Raw genomic sequence first — 17,961 nt, 5'->3', positions numbered from 1 at the left:
ATAAATCTTCCAAATATACCATCATGAATATACAATTCATACAAACAAACACCTTCCATCACCTTAACCAATAATTTTATTTGTTTGTTTCTTGTCTGCAGTGATCAGGCTCACAGAGTCAAGTTCTCTGGTGCACCGTCCTCATCAGATGTAAGTAGAAGAATTTTGGTTATAGTAGGGATAGCATTCTTAGGAACTTGCATAGGGTAATCAAGTTGGATTGAATGATAAGCAAGCATTATGTATCAAGTAATTGAACAAGATATTTTTTTATCTAGTTTGAGGAATGGTGGAATACAAAATATATAGGTTTCATTTGTTTCCACGGGAAGGAAAATCAAGGGAATGGAGTGTGGAATATTGCTGGATGAGAAGCATGTAAAATTGTAATTCTATTGTGTATCATTGTAATTTTGAAACTGAATGTATTACTGATCAAGTGTTGTGATGTAAAATTAAAATGCCAACATCTGCAGCTTGTGATTAAAGACATGCATCATTTCAAATAAACTCGAATCCTTTTGGGATCATTTATGGCCATCGATTTGTTTTAAAATTTAAGTTTTATATATTATGTATTTACTATAACATGGTCCCTTCAAAATTAATTCTTTAACCCTAACAATTCTTTCGATAAATTCTGAAAAATATTAAAATTAAAATTAAATGCATCAGAATAAAAAATTTATAAATATGGACTCTAAACTTCTTGATTATAATATACCAAACTTCTTAATATAGAATCTAAAGTAAATTAAAACATTGACATTTTGTATAAAAAAAATAGTTGAAAACTTTTATCCTTTAGATTTCATTAAGCAAGAAAAAATTTCTTTAAAACCTCAATTGTAGTATTATATATATATAAAAAAAAATTAGGTACAAATTATGGCTTCAAAAATCATTTCATTTCTCCTGTAATAATTAAGAAGAAATTTGCCTTCAAAAAAAAAAAAAAATTTAAGAAGAAATATAATGCTTTGGTCCCGTAGGGATTGGATAGTTACTTCCTGTAACTTAAAACTTACATTTTATTAAAAAATTTACAAACTCCAAATTTTAAAATCATCAGAATATATCAAAATCTCTTAATAAAATCTGCCAAACCTCAGAGATCTTCTATGAGTAATCCATTATACTTAAATAATCATCTCACCCAAGCTCCATAATCCTGATCCTTGGCTGATCTATTCTAAAATCATCTGAAGAATATTGTAGAGATAAAGGATGAGTTATCAACAACTCAGTAAACAAAGAATATATACTAGTGTGTAAATATGAGTATTTACAGACTTCAGAATGCAGAACAAAACATTTCAATTTTAATATGCAAATCATAATACTGTACATCATCATCTTATTATATCATAGCATCATATCATAACAGAGACCATGTTTAACTCCCGTGGTAGGGTTGTGCATTTTGCGAAAAGCTAAGCAGAATATAAATCACCATGTTACCAAAGCGATTGCACTTAGAGCAGAGACCACCATTATATCCCGTGATAGGGCCAGAAGTCACTATTATATCCCGTGATAGGGCCAAAGATCACTATTATATCTCAGGGTCAAAGGTCACTATTATATCCCATGCTAGGGCCAAAGATCACTATTATATCCCGTGATAGGGCCAAAGGTCACTATTATATCCCGTGACAGGACCAGAGATCACTATTGTAACCCGTGACAGGGCCAATATCATAGCAAAACCAAATCGGAATCACCATATCAGAACCAAAATTAGAGTTAGAACAGATTCAGAAAGTTATGCCAAAGGTTTTTTAGATGCCATATTATATCAAAACAGGGTACTGAAATAAATCGAAATCATTACACATATTAAAAAACATATTCAGAACATCTTCACATCACATGCACAAATTTTCATAAATTTCATATTCACTCTTTTTGCACAATTCAGAAAATAAAATACACAAAATAAGTTCATGTCTACACCAATCATGACAAAAAAATACTTTCTCTTATACTGATGTTATGCATATGCAGAACATATAATTGAGGTTGTTTTTAGATTTCTTTTCAAAAACAAACATGCATAATTTCAAAATCAACCTCATTCCATATTTTTTATACAAAGTCTTGTATAGGAACCTCATTTACCTGAATTTCTTAACTTCTCAAAATTTCTCTACAACAGTACTGAATGAATATCAATCATCACCTATAAAAATTCAGGTAATTTGAATAAATTTCGAATTGAGCAAATACCTCATATTTACCTTGAAATAGCTATTTTAATTCCTCAAAAACCTAAAAATTCTTTTAACCCTAAAATATCATCACTTCCCAACTTCATTGATGTCCACTTAATATTTACTTAACCTAATTCCCACTTATTCACAAGTTTATTTTAAAAAAATTAGAACCCAGCCCATTTAAAAAATGAAAAGTCACTGAAATAAAAAATATTACCTCACCCAAAAATAATTTAGAACCCAAACTCAACCTAAAAATATTTTACTTCAAAATAACTTAACGTAATACACTAAAAAAAATATAAAAAAAAAACAAACCTACTGAAATAAATCCTTAAAACACCATATTTTAAAATTGAGGTTAAAATCGTAATACCCTATATCTAATCTTTACTAACTTTACATAAAGAGCAACACCACCTTAATTTGCAGGGAAGCATAAACACTGGACTCAGCTACGCGTGTGACGGGAAACTCACCGTGAGAGAAGGTGTATCGACGGATCTAGGAGGCTGAGGTGGTAGTGCCGGCAAGATGAGAGGCTGAGCGCTGACGAGAGAGTGAGAGAGGAAATAGAGGACGTGGTGGTGACTGGCTTACGGTTGCTGACCAGACTGGGCGGTTTGCGACGTGCATGAAAGGATGAGTTGCAACCGTCATGGTGGGTAGAGCTGGGTAGCGTCGGAGTCGTGGTGGGTCCTTGGTGGTGAAGGGAGGAGACATTCGGGTTGCTCTGTTTTTCGTGAGGAAAAACAGGGCCTTTTGGACTACCGATGGCAGCATGCATGGGGTTCACGGCACAGGGTGTCAACGGTTTGGGGTGGCTTCCGTGGATGGGGTGGCTGAGGTTCCGTGCGTGAACTGAGCAATGGCTACCTTAAGGTGGTGTGGCGGAAACCCTAGTCTAGAGAAAGGAGATGAATACGGAATCTAACGTTTATGTGTTCCATAAATAATGGGGGTTGTTGCCGTGAATATATATCTGCCGTGACTGTAGGGGCTGTGGTAAAAGGAACGTGCATGGTTTGGGAAGTGTATGAGAGACGTGCAATAAAAGATGTATAAAGGTGGGTTTAAGAGTTTTTAAAGTGAAAAGGGACTCTAGAGTTGTAATCCTAATCTGTTTAAAAAAAAATGTTAAAAAAAAACAATCTTTCAAAAACAAATCATGGGTTGGATTTATAAATGTTAAAAAGAAACAATTTAGTTTACTGTCTTAGCTCTTGTGTATATATATATTAGGAGAAGACAGCTTTTGTAAGTCTGAATCTTTCAATCAATACGAATCCATTGGGGACCACATTAGTTCCAACACTAGATATTTTTCTTTTTGTAACTAATCTTGATAGTGTACAGTCTCTCATAAGTGTACTTCTAATAATTCAAGGAAACAACTTTCTGATTCAAAAGCTCTTAGAGATTATTTGTATTGAAGAAAGACTTGAACCTTAAACTTAAGAGGGTCAGAACGTAAGTCGATCAGAACATAAGTCGATTATGATAATGGCCAAAAACATACTTCTAAATCAAAAGGGCAATCACCATTTACACGTCAAAATATATATTAAATTGATCTATAATTTTGGAATTATATATTCAAGTTTTAAGTTGGTGTTGAAAAACTCCACATACCATTAATATGGCATAAGTGACTTAGAAATTAAGTTTAAATATTTTTAATTTAACGTGTTAGTAGAGAAGGTTGTTCTTCATGCTGACTTCTAAATGAAACTTTTCAATATTTTTAATTCTATCATCAAAAGCACAAAGGGGTCATGGATATATCGTTTTATATAACAAAATTTAAGTATTAATATAACTTAACATATATAATACGTCAAATTGTAAAATAATTAATATATTATATAAAATTATTTTAATTTATAAATTTACTTTTCAGAAATCTTAATAATATATATTATTTATAAATATAATTATATAATATATATAATTTAACTAATTATATAATACAACCCATGTACCATCCACACAATATAATTTGATTTGTAAGATTGAGATTTTAAAATTTCTCCTCTAAATCAAATTATGCCACATGCATGCAGGTGTGTGGTATAAAAACCTTTAAATATAATTATTATAATATAATATATGCATATTTTACATATTATTCTAAAAATTTAAATTATAAAAAAATAATAAAATTAAATATTTATATTATATATTATTGGACATGAGCCAAACATAGTGCACGTTGCAACACAACCTACCTAGCAAACTCTCTGCGTTCCCAACTCTCCTTGTTGCACTACAACAAATATGGCTTTTAGTGACAGATTATAAATAGTGACGGTTTCTAAACTGTGACTAAAAGGTATTTATTGTGACGGTTTGTGAGAACTGTCACTAAATGTTGGGCAAGAATTTCAAAACGTTCGGACGTTTTACATAATACGTTCGCACGTCACAGTAACGTTCGAATGTTATGTATATTTACGTGCGAACGTAAAAAAATTTAGCGCGAACGTTCGAACGTTTTAACTTATTACGTGCGAACGTGAATATATTAGCGCTAATGTTCGAACGTTAATGTGATAAAGTTCGAACGTTATATGTTAAATTACATAAATTAACCATAATATATATTTTTTTAATAGTAAGGTTGAGTAACGTTATATTAAAAAAAATTAAGAGTAGAAATTAAGCTACACAATACATACATTAAATATTTGTGTCCATTACATATGTCGAAAATAAAAAACGTTCGAATGATAAATTTTTACAAATCACTTTCAGAACTGCTGGTTTACAAAAGATCGAAACTCCTCAGTCAATGTCTCAACCTTATTGTTTAGCACATCTACATGATGTGCAAGATGTGCGACAGCCTGATCTATATGTGCAATCTGTCTATCGATCTGTCGGTCTATATGCGCCTTCATATCTGTCATCATTGTATCAACCCAAGCAGGTCGCACATCCCCAGCAGATGTAACTCCCGGCTGCTGACTAGTACTCGCCGACGGGCGAGCAACATCGGCCCCAGACTCAGTCGGGGGAACAAGATCTGGCGTAGGACCAGACTGACGCCGAGCTGAGCCTCTCCCCTGTGCAATGCTCCGGCGGTGTGTGGTTATGTCGATAGGGCTCATCTGGTTTATCACCATCTCCTCCGCCTGGAGTGGCACTCCCCGGGCTAGTAATAAGCGGCTGATGATGACTCCGTACGGGAGATTATCCGTGGTAACGATGCTGGCCTCGTAACGGATCCGCTCAAATATAACAAGGGGCAAGTCAATGGGCTCACCACGTGCCAAGCCAATCAGGAACTGTGCACGAGCCCGACTGAATGTGCTCTTATGTGCCACCGGGTCTACATTTGTTGCAACAAAAATGTGCAACATGCGAAAGAAAGGCAGCAGCTGATTCTGGCTGAAGGAGTTCGGCCTATCGAGCTTTGTGCGGTCCGTGCCAGTGAGGATGTAGAAATCCTGGTCCCGCTCATCGTCACCAACCTCAGCAGCAATAGGATCGCCCTCGGGTCGATCTTCTTCATGACTGGGCATAAACTCAACAGGGCCCGAAGATGAAGCAGAAGCGGCTGGATCTGCCTCGAATATGCCCGGGGAAAATGCAGCTGCTATGTCATCAGCCTGAGCAGCTGTCGACTCAGGTAGTATACGCGGAATCTGGAGTAAGTCAGCGAGAACATCTGCCGAGAACTGAAACTGTACACCGCGTACACTGAGAGTATGGGATGATGCATCGTTAGGCATGGTGGCCATCCCAATGTAAAACTCTCGAACCATTGTGGGGTAAATCTTTCCCCTCAATGTGCATATGGGGCCCCAGCCTCTGGTGACGAAGACGTCTCTCAGCGTCTTCTGCTCCCAGCTGAGCTCATCAAACTCATTAATGAGAATTTCTCGTTCCCCCATAACAGTTCGTGCCCCCAGTCGAGCAATGTCCGGATTGCCTCCATCCCTCCCTCGCTTCCTTGTCGTCATATACTGAGCCATATCCTGAAAATTAAAAAAAATATATAAATTGTAACATTTAAAAAAAATGATTATAATCACAGATACATACGTATTATGACATATATGGATTATACAGAAAATTAAAATATCATCTATTATAAATTTACATAATTTCGCCAGTAAAACTTTGAAATAATTTCACTTTTTCAATATATAAAATAATAATACTTAAAAGGAACAATATAAAAATATTTTAACAGGAAACGTTCGAACGTTATTGAAGGAACGTTCGCACGTTAGTCAGGATACGTTCGACAAAAAGATGATACGTACAGGACGTTTTTATCGAACGTTTCATTCAAACGTTCGATAAAAACGTGCGAATGAGTTCATTACGTCCGGACGTATTATCTAAACGTTCGGACGTAATGAATTTGAACCGTCATACGTTCGGACATTCTTACTAGCCGAAGAATACCAACGGTTTACGTTCGAACGTTTTTATCCAACGTTCTGTTAAAGCGTTGGATAAAAACGTTCGCACGTGAAACTAATACGTTCGCACGTTACAATATAACGTGCGAACGTAAAGAATACCAAAGGTCGCACGTTCGGACGTTGTGTCGTGACGTCCGAACGTTACGACACGTAATCGCTGAGTCGACTCAGCCATTACCGAAAGCTTCGAAACGCATGTTTCGAAGCCACAAACAACCAAAATAAGCATTTATATACAGTGGGGAATGTTTCTACGGTCCTATTTTATCAATTTACTGCGAATGGTGGCCGAAAATGCAAGTTTTATAACCGGGTACGGTGGGTTTCGAATTTTTGAAACCCACCGATTAAAAGCAAGGAAATAGAAGAGGGAGAGGGCACATTACCTTTTAGTGACGGTTGCGGTGGAGGATGGCGACGGTTGCGGCGGCTTGCGTGGCGGAGAGGAAGAGAGAGTTTGAGTTCGGTGGCCGGTTTCGTACAAGTTACGGCCTGGAAACCGTCGTGCCTGGCCTTATATACAGTTAACGTTCGAACGTTAATTAATTAACGTTCGAACGTTAAATGTACATGCGAACGTTATGTAGATTACGTTCGGACGTTGAATCAAACGTGCGAACGTATAACTTTTACGTTCGGACGTTGTGTTAACATGCGAACGTATAACGTATATGTTCGGACGTCAATCAAAACGTCCGAACGTTTTAGTTATAACATTCGAACGTTTTTATACTATATATTATATTATATATATTATATAATATATTATTATAATATATATTATATTACCTATATATTACTATATAATATGATAGGTAATATTATATATCATATAATGTATAATATTATATACGTATAATATACGTATATTATATAGTATATAGTGTTAATAGTGTATATAGCGTATACTATATACTGTTGTACGTGTATATAGTGTATACTATATAGTATATAGTATATTACACTATATACTATATAGTGTATACTATATACTGTTATATAGTATGTAGTTTTAATACGTATATAGTGTTATATACGTATTATTGAAACCTATATTATATAGTATATAGTAATATAGTATACTATATTATATACGTATATAGATATAGTATATATACGTATGTTATGATATATTATATTATATATACTAATATATTATATTATATATACTAATATATTATATTATATCTAGTGTATACTTATATAATATTATTGTATATATTATTGTAATAATATTAATATATATATATTTAATACTATTTAATATGTTTATATATATAGTATATATTATATAGTAGTATATAATGTTAATATTATATAGTATATATTATATAGTAGTATTATATAGTTATTTATTTATCCAATACTATAGTTAATATACTATAGTATCTATATAATAACTATAGTATGTACTATATATATTAACATTATATACTACTATATAATATATAGTAATATATTAACTATAGTAATATATAGTATATAATATATATAGTATATATATATGTATAGTAATGTATAGTATACTATATATTACGATATTTGTAGTATATATACTATATTATATACAAGTAGTATATATAACATAGTACTAGTACTATATTATATCTATTATATATTTACTATATATAATATTATACGATATTATATAGTTATTACGTATGTTTAACATACTATATACTACTTATACTATATTATAGACTACAATATAGATAATATATTATATAAATAATAATACTATATTATAGACTATAATATAGATAATATATTATATAATATTTATACTATATTATCTAATAACTATATTACTTTAATATAGTTATTAGATATACTATATTAAAGTATACTATACTAATTACTAGGATAATATACAATTTTTGTACTATATAATATATTATAATATACTTGTTATAACTATAATATATAATATACTTATTATATTATAGTTATAATATAATATATATTTTATATTATTAGTTAATATAAGGTTATAATATATATGTAGTACGTTCTTATATTATACTTATGTTATATATATTATAATTGGTACAAATTATTTATTAATTAATATTTTATAATTTATAATTTAATATATAAATATATTATGAGGAATATACTAAATTTTAATATGTAAATAATAATTTTTACGTTCGAACGTTCATGTGAAACGTTCGGACGTTATAATAAATTCGGAGGGAAATTTCCCGCTTAAACCAAATTTCCACAGTACGTTCGAACGTACTATATAAACGTTCGAATGTTACTGACGAATACGTAGGAATGACAATAATACGTGCGAACGTATTATATATTTTGTGGGCGGGACTATTGTACGTTCGGACGTTTATGCTTAAACGTTCGCACGTAAAATGAAACGTTCGAACGTACTTTAATGAACGTCCGAACGTTAATTGCATAACAAGCAGAAAATAAAACTTTCACGCACGGGAAAGCAGATTCATTTCTGCTTTCCTCCGTGCGTGTTAGAGTGAGAGACTGAGAGAGTTTTAGAGAGAGGGAGCTGGGAAGAGAAGAGAAGAAGTGAAGAAGAAGTGGAGGGTTATAGTGAGAGAGAGTTTTCTAGAAATATTGTTTTAAGCATTAAGGTAAATAATATTTCTCATTTTTTATTTGTAATATACATGATAATTTCAATGTTTTATTTCATATATATTTAACTAACTAGTATTGTGTATTTTTTGAAGGATCATTTGTTGTGAATTGTTGAGAAGTTGTGATTTTTGAAGAAGAATTTATTTAAAGCACAAGGTATATATACTAAACTATATTGTTACATTTTATTGTGGATTTAATTTGTGATATAGATTGTGTTGTTTGGATGAATTAAAAAGAAAAATTATTGTTATTGAATATGTTTATTCTTAATGTGATAATGTTTTAGTATAGTGTATGTTTTTGAATAATAATTATTTGTTAGTTTATGTGTCTATTTTAGTAATTTGTTGTGATAAAAGAATATATATAACAATTTATTTGTTAGATAAATAGTGTGATTATTTGTGTAAGAATAAAAATTATGGAGATGAATTATTAATAACCATAATTATAAATTATAATATTACAATTAAAACTATTATATATATAATTAGTTAAATAACTAATATAATAAATTATCATATATTACTAAGTGTCAATTATAAGGCATAACTATATAGTATATAGCAGAAAAATCGAATTACTAAAATTATAATATAAATAAGTATTATAAAATAATAATTCCTAAAAATCTAATAGCTTGATGATCCTAAATATTTTATCTAATAATATATAGTATAGGGTATATTAGTATTAATCCATAATAATAATTATCATGTAATGTATAGTATTAAAAAATGATTACTAAGAAATAGATAAGTAATTATAATAATAATTACTTATTTAATTATAAAAATTATTATAAAAATTATAATAATTTTGGCAATAATTGGTACATATTATATAATAACTTATAACAATTAAGTGTTATCAATATATAGTATAACTAGTAATTATAATCTAATTTGCTATATATTATATTAAATATGAAATAAATAAGTAAAATTTGTTATTTTATGCTATATAATAACAAATAAAATATAAGTGTTATCAGTAACTTATAATAGTAATTATAAGATATTTTATAGTAGTGTTATATATTATATAGCTGATAAATGACATATAATATAATAACTTAGGAATTACATAAGTTTATAAATAATTTCTAAGTGTTATCAATCATTAATAATATAAATATTATTAGTACATCGGGATAATTCACAGTGATTTGGACATTTTTTCACAGGTGCTTGGGCCCAACTCTAGTATGGCAAGAGGTTTGGGACGATCTTTCAAGCATTCCGGTTCATCTTCCTCAACCTCATCGACATCACAAATTAATAATCTTACCAAAGATTTAGAAGCTGCACGACGCGAGAATGAGTATATGAGGTCTAGACAGCAAGAGTTGGAGTCCCTCTTAGAGCGACAGTCTCATTTAGAGACGCGTTTGCAGGACCAACAAAGAGACCAGGAGGAAAGAATCCGTAGTGAGGTCCAACAGCAAGTGCAGCGGGAGATGATGCTGCAAATGGAGCGTGTTATGTCATTGCAACAGAATCGTGCTGGGCGAGGAAAGAAAAAGAAATGAATTTTATTTCTGTATTACGTTTTTAACATCTAATTTGAAAACAGTTTCAAACAATATTGGTTGTGAAATATGTACTGTAATATGAAACAATTGGTTTGTTTATTAAGTGGATGAGTTTAGCATTTCTGATATGTACGTTCGAATGTAAATAAAATACGTTTCAACAGTATTAAACGTTCGAAAATACGTTCGAACGTAACCATACAAAATAGTAACAAAACGTTCGAACGTTTAAAAAAAACGTTCGAATGTAAAAAAAGTTTAACGTTCCAAACATCCGAACGTACATTTTACGTTCGAACACTACTCTCTTAACATTCGAATTAACGTCCGAACGTCATGATACAAACGTTCGGACATTATTTCATTTTCGTTGGAATCGAGATTCGAACGTAACGTTCGCACGTATAAACGTTCGAACGTTTACATTATACGTCCGAACTATAATCAACAAACGTTACCTTTTCTCGTTCGGATGTCAGCTCGTCTTTTTTACGTTCGAACGTGTAATTTTAAGTTCGAACGTTATATTCTGTGACAGATTCTAACCGTCACAGAAAATAATACGTTCGAACGTTACTTCAAACGGCACATCCCCAACCGTCACTAAAAATATTTTTAGTGACGCTTGTACAGTAAACTGTCACCAAATGTAATCCGTGACGCACATTACGTGACAGTGGTGGTGACGGTCTAAAACCGTCACCAAATATATTTCGTGACGTTTTTTCCATTTCTTGTGACAGTTTCATCTGTCACTAAAACCTATTTTTGTTGTAGTGTTGCCTTCTTCATCAGCGTCACCACTCGTTCTTGTTCTAAAACTGAGTCAAAATCTGCTATGGGTAGCACAAGCCGCCAGCTCCATGTATTTTTCTTGCCCTTTATGGCCCCTGGCCATATGATACCAATGTTAGACATAGCCAAGCTATTCACAACCCGAGGTGTCAAAGCAACCATAATCACCACACCGCTCAACGTCCCTATAGTTGCTAAAACGATTGAAAGAACCAAAACTTGCGGCAATAGCGTCGTCAAGATTGATATCCAAACCATCGAGTTCCCGGCAGTAGAGGCCTGCCTCCCAGAAGGGTGCGAGACTACTGACTCCAAGACTACCCATGATGAAAAGATGGCCACTTTCGCCAGTTCCCATAAGATGCTCCGGCAACCACTCGAGCAGCTGCTGCAAAATCATGATCATCCTCATTGCATTGTTGCTGACATGGTCTTTCCATGGACAATTGATGCTGCCGCTAAATTTGGTATCCCAGTGCTTGTTTTCAATGTAACCAGTGTTTTTTCTGCGTCCGCAGTGGTGAGCATCGGACAGTACAAGCCTCAAATGGAAGTTTCATCTGATTCTGAACCATTCGTCATCCCTAACTTTCCTGGAGAGATAATGTTGACAAGGATGAAACTGCCAAACTTCACTGGTAACAAATACGTTAAAGCATTCTTTTCCGACCTCATGAAAGAAGTTGTAGAATCCGAGGTGAGGAGCTATGGGGTTATTTTGAACAGCTTCTACGAGCTCGAGCCAGCTTATGCAAATCATTACACAAGGGTTTGCGCAAGAAAGGCATGGTATATAGGCCCAGTTTCACTCTGCAACAAGGATGCTAAAGACAAAGGTCAAAGGGGAAAAGAATCCTCCATTGATAAACATGAATGCATGAATTGGCTTAACACAAAGCATATTAATTCAGTTGTTTATATATGTTTCGGAAGCTTGTCTAACTTCCGTGATTCTCAGCTAATGGAGATTGCAATGGGTCTTGAGGCTTCTGGGCAGCAATTCATCTGGGTTGTGAGGAAAGACAAAAATGAAAAAGAAGATGAAGATTGGCTACCCATGGGATTTGAGAAGAGAATGGAAGGTAAGGGACTGATTATAAGAGGTTGGGCACCCCAAGCTTTAATTTTGGATCATGAAGCAGTGGGAGGATTTGTGACACATTGTGGGTGGAACTCGAGATTAGAAGGAGTGAGTGCTGGGCTGCCTATGGTGACATGGCCATTGTTTGCTGAGCAATTTTTCAACGAGAAGTTAGTGATTGAGGTATTGAAGATTGGGGTTCCTGTTGGTGCTCAGCAATGTGTTGAATTTAGTGGGAATGATAACCCTATAAAGAAGGAAGCAATAGAGAAGGCAGTGAGGCACATCATGGAAGGTGAAGAAGCAAAGGAAATGAGAAGCAGAGCCAAAGAACTTGGGGAGATGGCAAGGAGAGCCATTGAAGAAGGTGGATCATCTTATTCCCAGTTGAATGCTTTAATTGAAGAGTTAAAGGCCCTCCACAGTTAAGTCTGTTGGAATGAATGGATATGGATTTTTTCACTGTTCTAGTCGCCCATTCTATGGGTAAGATTTGTTGAAATATCTTAATTATCTTCCTAGTTTGGGTTAGGTACTTTTATTAAATTTTAAGAGCCTGTTTTTTAGATTTTGTTCCGTAACTCTTGTTCATCTTTATAAGATATTTCTCCGCTATTGAGTGCTTATTCATAAAATAAAATCAGTCATCTTTCTTCAATAATCGACTCAACGATATTTCAAAGTACTTTGATCAAGACTATGATCATAAGGTTCAACCAGATGTATGATATTCTTAATCCACTCTCCAAAGGATGCAATGATGTTGCATTTTTTTTCGCTTAATTTTCTGCTCTATTTAACGAACCAAGAGTGGAATGCTGAATCCAAACCTACATGCCTCTGTAAATGGATTGGACTTCAATTACGGCACCTTCAATTCCAGCCTCCAAATCATGAATTTGGTTAAAAAAGAAAAAGAAAATAAGTTTCTTTCTTATTTTTATCCTTTCATCCGTAACATTTATCTATGGTCAAGAAATTACTTAAGTTTATAAGTTGATGCATGATTAAAAAAAGAATAATCTTACATATAATTATTAAATATATAAATAAATATTTAAAAAAAATAAAATTTACGATTAAAAAATTAAATTTTTTCATATAAATTTTATATTAATTTATTTTTTTAAAATTACTATACGACACTTACCTAATTATAATTATAAATATCATTTCCCTTCAAAGAAAATAAACAAAAAGTCGACATCACCTAGAAACCTCTTGGACCCTTATCACTTGCATGATTGCATCTCTGAAGGTCACGTCCATGTCCTACCTTATCTTCACGTCCATGTCAGACTTGAGCTATTATTTTGGATCTATAGCTGATATTTTACTACAGGGGAATTTTGTTTGCGGTTGGAAGGTGAATCGAGTCGGTGGTAGTCCCACTAGAGCTGTTACAGCGGTTCAAGCTTCCAGAGTACTTCACCGATCAACAAGAATATGACGCGTGGCAAAAGAGAACCCTGAAAGTCCTCTAGGCTGGTCTCCTCTTGCATCCCCGCTTGTCACTGGATAATTAGTCATATTCTACTGCAGAGCGACTGCGGCAAATTATTGAAGATGCCTTCGATAGACCCATTGAAACTGGGAAGAACAATGAATCTATGCAAGTACTTCGTAATGCTGTTATGGCTCTTCCCCCCTTCATTTCTCTGCCAATAATGCATATACATTTTCTTCTATTCGAATCATTAACTAGCTAGAAAGACTACAAAATATAATGAGAAAATTAAATTTATAGACTTACATAATTTTGCATAACAGTTATTCTACATACAATCTCAATTTAGAGATTGCTCCTACAAGTCCATCTAATTATATTTAAAAAAAATTTAAAATTACAATAATATCTTTTTTAAAATATTTTTTTTCCTTTTATCCTCATTTATCAATAGCACATGCAGTCCCTCACTCGTGACTATAAATAAAATTTCTCTTTATATAATACATTAGATCTAATTTATAATGAAAATAATTTTACAATCAATTTACCACATTAAATTAAATCATTTTATAAATTTATTTTACTATATTTATTTGTGTTAAAAAGTATTTCTATGTCAAATATTGTCAATCCTTCTATGTATATACAATGCATTCTACCTTACCCTTTTTACAATTGTAAACATTTTGCTCCTTTAACTCTTCTCAGACTACTTTCTTTTTACCCATGTTATTTGAGTTCTATGTGGTACGAAATAATCTTTTTTTCGTAAAGCTTTTGATACTTTGGCGGTTTTTTTTGTTTTGTTTTTTTTTTTTATGGGTATTTTTTCGTAAAGCTTTTGATACTTTGGCGGTTTTTTTTGTTGTTGTTGTTTTTTTTTTTTTTTTTTTTATGGGTATTTTAAGGTACGTGACTATCAACCAGAGTCATGGTAAGCATCTGTTTTACTAGGAACCCATCAGAGGAGTCCGATGGTTCTTTGGCTTAACTGTTGGAACAACAAGGGGCTGGAAAAACAAAATATAATGATAGAAAGTTTGTTTCAAGACGCGTTACAAATGTCGTTTTTCTTAAGACAATATTCGCCCCACCAATTATAATATGCACATGGGTGTAACAGCCCGCTAGAAATTTAATTGTAGAATTTCTATTGGTTTTAGGAATCTCGTGAAGACCCCATAAGTTTTCACGAATCCATTAATCGTATAGGTTTTAGTCTAACTACATAGTTAGTGTTATTACTCACTATGGTATTAGAAGTGTGTTTTTGATTATTGGAGATAATTAGAAGTGTCAAAATGTATTATGGTTTGTGCCATTAGACTCGGTGGGTTATTTAAGGTCTTATGGCGCAATAACTCTTTTTCATATTTTTAGACGAAACGTCTGTTCAAAACTGTGGATATTATTAGATAAAAATATCTTGAACTGATTTTTGTGGATATTATTGGATAAAAATATCTTGAGCTGATTTTTGTTAATATTATTGGATAAAAATATCTTAACCTAATTTCGTGGATATTATTGGGTAAAAATATCTTAAGCTGATTTTTGTGGATGTTATTGGATAAAAATATCTTAAGCTGATTTTTGTGGATATTATTGGGTAAAAATATCTTGAGCTGATTTTTGTAAATATTATTGGGTAAGAAAAACCTACACTCAACCCTCACTTCAGCCTCACCCTCTTCCATGTTTTGTGCATAAATACATCCAGCCACTCCCCATGAAATCATCTTCCTTTACACCTTTCATTGAAAGAATACCAAATACTCTCTCGGACAGCTTTTAGATATTTTTTTGTACTCCCATTTTAAAGCTTTTTTAATTGTTTAATCATAAAGTCTCATTCATACAAGTTGTTCCTTTTCTAGTCTAGTTTACGTGGATATCTTATTTGTTCCATTTGAAAATCATTTGGTCAGTCAAATAGTGTTTAAACTCTAGAAAAGTCATTCTAGGAGATAAACTGGAGAATATATTATATTTTGGAGTTTTTGACCAAGCTAATGGATGTATCTTGGTCCGAAATTTTTATGAAGTATTGTTAACATGTGTATATGATTATTGGTTGAGGATTTGTTACATGATTAACGGTTTTGATGAAATATTTTCTTAGATCTAGAAACTTAGAAACTGGAAGAGGAAAAACAGTTTCTGTTTTGAGAAAGTTTAAATCTTTGGTGGTTTAAACCTATTCCAATGGATTTGATAATTTTATTGGAGGATCCTAAGCCTCTTATATACATATTAGAATATTATTTTGAAGATATTTGATGTTAGTTTCAAAGATATGAAATATTATGCAAAGAGATGTTTGGATAGGCCAAAGTGTGGATGTTCTTCGCTCAATTTATGTTTTGGTTAATGTTTAACCATGTGATCTTGAACTAGATGCTTATATATGTTTTAGGACATCTTTTTAAATCATGTGAAGGTTTGGTTTGAAGATCACATCTTTATAATTCATAGATCAAGAGGTTTATCAAAACAAGTTAGAAACAAAAATCAATGGAAATAGCATATGAGAATTTCGGCCCTATGGAGTTTTAATAGTTGTGATTAGTTTTAAATTTTTCTAAATTGATATTTGAGTTTAGGATAAAATTTACATGAGGCATGTAAATTTTGGTGACTTTTGGAATTAGCATGCAAAATCCTTAAGTTAGGGGTAGAGGGTAAAATGGAAATTTTACTCTTTAAGTTAGTATTTTCCAAATTTCAAATTATTAGTTATTTAGTTCTAACTTTTAGAATCACTAATTACAGTTCCTTGTGATCGCGCTTGAGGTTTTATAAGAAACACGGAGATCGAAGTAAGTTAGCTTTTAACTTACTAGCAGTCTATTGTGTATGTGTGCTAAGTAAAGGACCTACAATGTATGTATGTGTATTATCATATATGACATGCCATGCCAAGTTATCACATATTTGTCTGTTACACAGAATTTATTATGTCCTGAGTTTCATCTGTTACACAAGATATTCTGTCATATATTGCAAGTACATAATGTTAAATATGCCATCTATTACATGTATGTCATGTCAAGTTCACTGTTGCAAGTATGTTATGTTAATTATGTTTTCGTTACATGTGATATCATGTTATGAAATGTTGTGTGATACATGTTTAAGTCATGTTACGATATAACCATATCTCAAGTATGTCAAATTATACTTTGATTACTTATGTATAGGGTCACAGTAATTGTGACGCATACACTACGTGTGACACAGCAATTGTGACACGTAGAATACATGGGGCCACAACAACTGTGGAGTATGTATTTAAGCAATTAAAGAATAAGTTCAGTTCACGTTTCAATTTAAGTTATGTCAGTTATATTATGTTGTACGTCAAGTTATGTTTTGATTACTTATGTATGGGGTCACAGCAATTGTGACGCATACACTACGTGAGACACAGCAATTGTGACACGTAGAATACATGGGGCCACAACAACTGTGGAGTTTGTATTTAAGCAGTTAAAGAATAAGTTATGTTCACATTTCAATTTAAGTTATGTCAGTTATGCAATGTTGTACGTCAAGTTATGCTTTGATTACTTATGTATGGGGTCACAACAATTGTGATGCATACACTACGTCAGACACAGCAATTGTGACACGTAGAATACCAGGGGCCACAACAATTGTGGAGTATGTATTTAAGCAGTTAATGAATAAGTTTTAGATCACGTTTATGTTAAGTCAAGTTTCAGAACAAGTTCATGTTAAGTCAAGTTTCAGATCAAGTTCATGTCAAGTCAAGTTCAGTTCACATTTCAATTTAAGTTATGTCAGTTATGCTATGTTGTACCTCAAGTTAT

The 17,961-nt window shown here is 32.4% G+C and overlaps 1 protein-coding gene and 1 long non-coding RNA gene across 2 annotated transcripts; one reads left to right on the top strand and one right to left on the bottom strand.

Annotated features, from left to right (window-relative positions):
- Positions 1 to 1,007: 1,007 nt before the first annotated feature.
- On the bottom strand, positions 1,008 to 4,058 carry LOC122294957. Its single transcript, XR_006237816.1, has 2 exons — positions 2,696 to 4,058; positions 1,008 to 1,202 (listed from the first exon to the last, which is right to left on the bottom strand). It is a non-coding gene; the product is annotated as an uncharacterized LOC122294957 (long non-coding RNA).
- Positions 4,059 to 4,273: 215 nt separating this feature from the next.
- Positions 4,274 to 13,288, top strand: LOC122293955 (scopoletin glucosyltransferase-like). The gene is made up of 2 exons (XM_043102419.1): positions 4,274 to 4,475; positions 11,580 to 13,288. The coding sequence occupies exon 2, from the start codon at positions 11,641 to 11,643 to the stop codon at positions 13,105 to 13,107; it is 1,467 nt and encodes a 488-aa protein (XP_042958353.1). The 5' UTR covers positions 4,274 to 4,475; positions 11,580 to 11,640; the 3' UTR covers positions 13,108 to 13,288.
- Positions 13,289 to 17,961: the final 4,673 nt, after the last annotated feature.

This window comes from Carya illinoinensis, chromosome 14 (genome assembly GCF_018687715.1).
Source record: "Carya illinoinensis cultivar Pawnee chromosome 14, C.illinoinensisPawnee_v1, whole genome shotgun sequence".
Classification (NCBI taxonomy): Eukaryota; Viridiplantae; Streptophyta; class Magnoliopsida; order Fagales; family Juglandaceae; genus Carya; species Carya illinoinensis.
Note: the sequence above shows the minus strand (reverse complement) of the source record. Positions and strands in the feature narration are given on the sequence as shown.

Bases quoted from the DNA above. Each gene is read 5' to 3' on its own strand.
- LOC122293955 (XM_043102419.1), top strand. From the start codon at position 11,641: ATGGGTAGCACAAGCCGCCAGCTCCATGTATTTTTCTTGCCCTTTATG.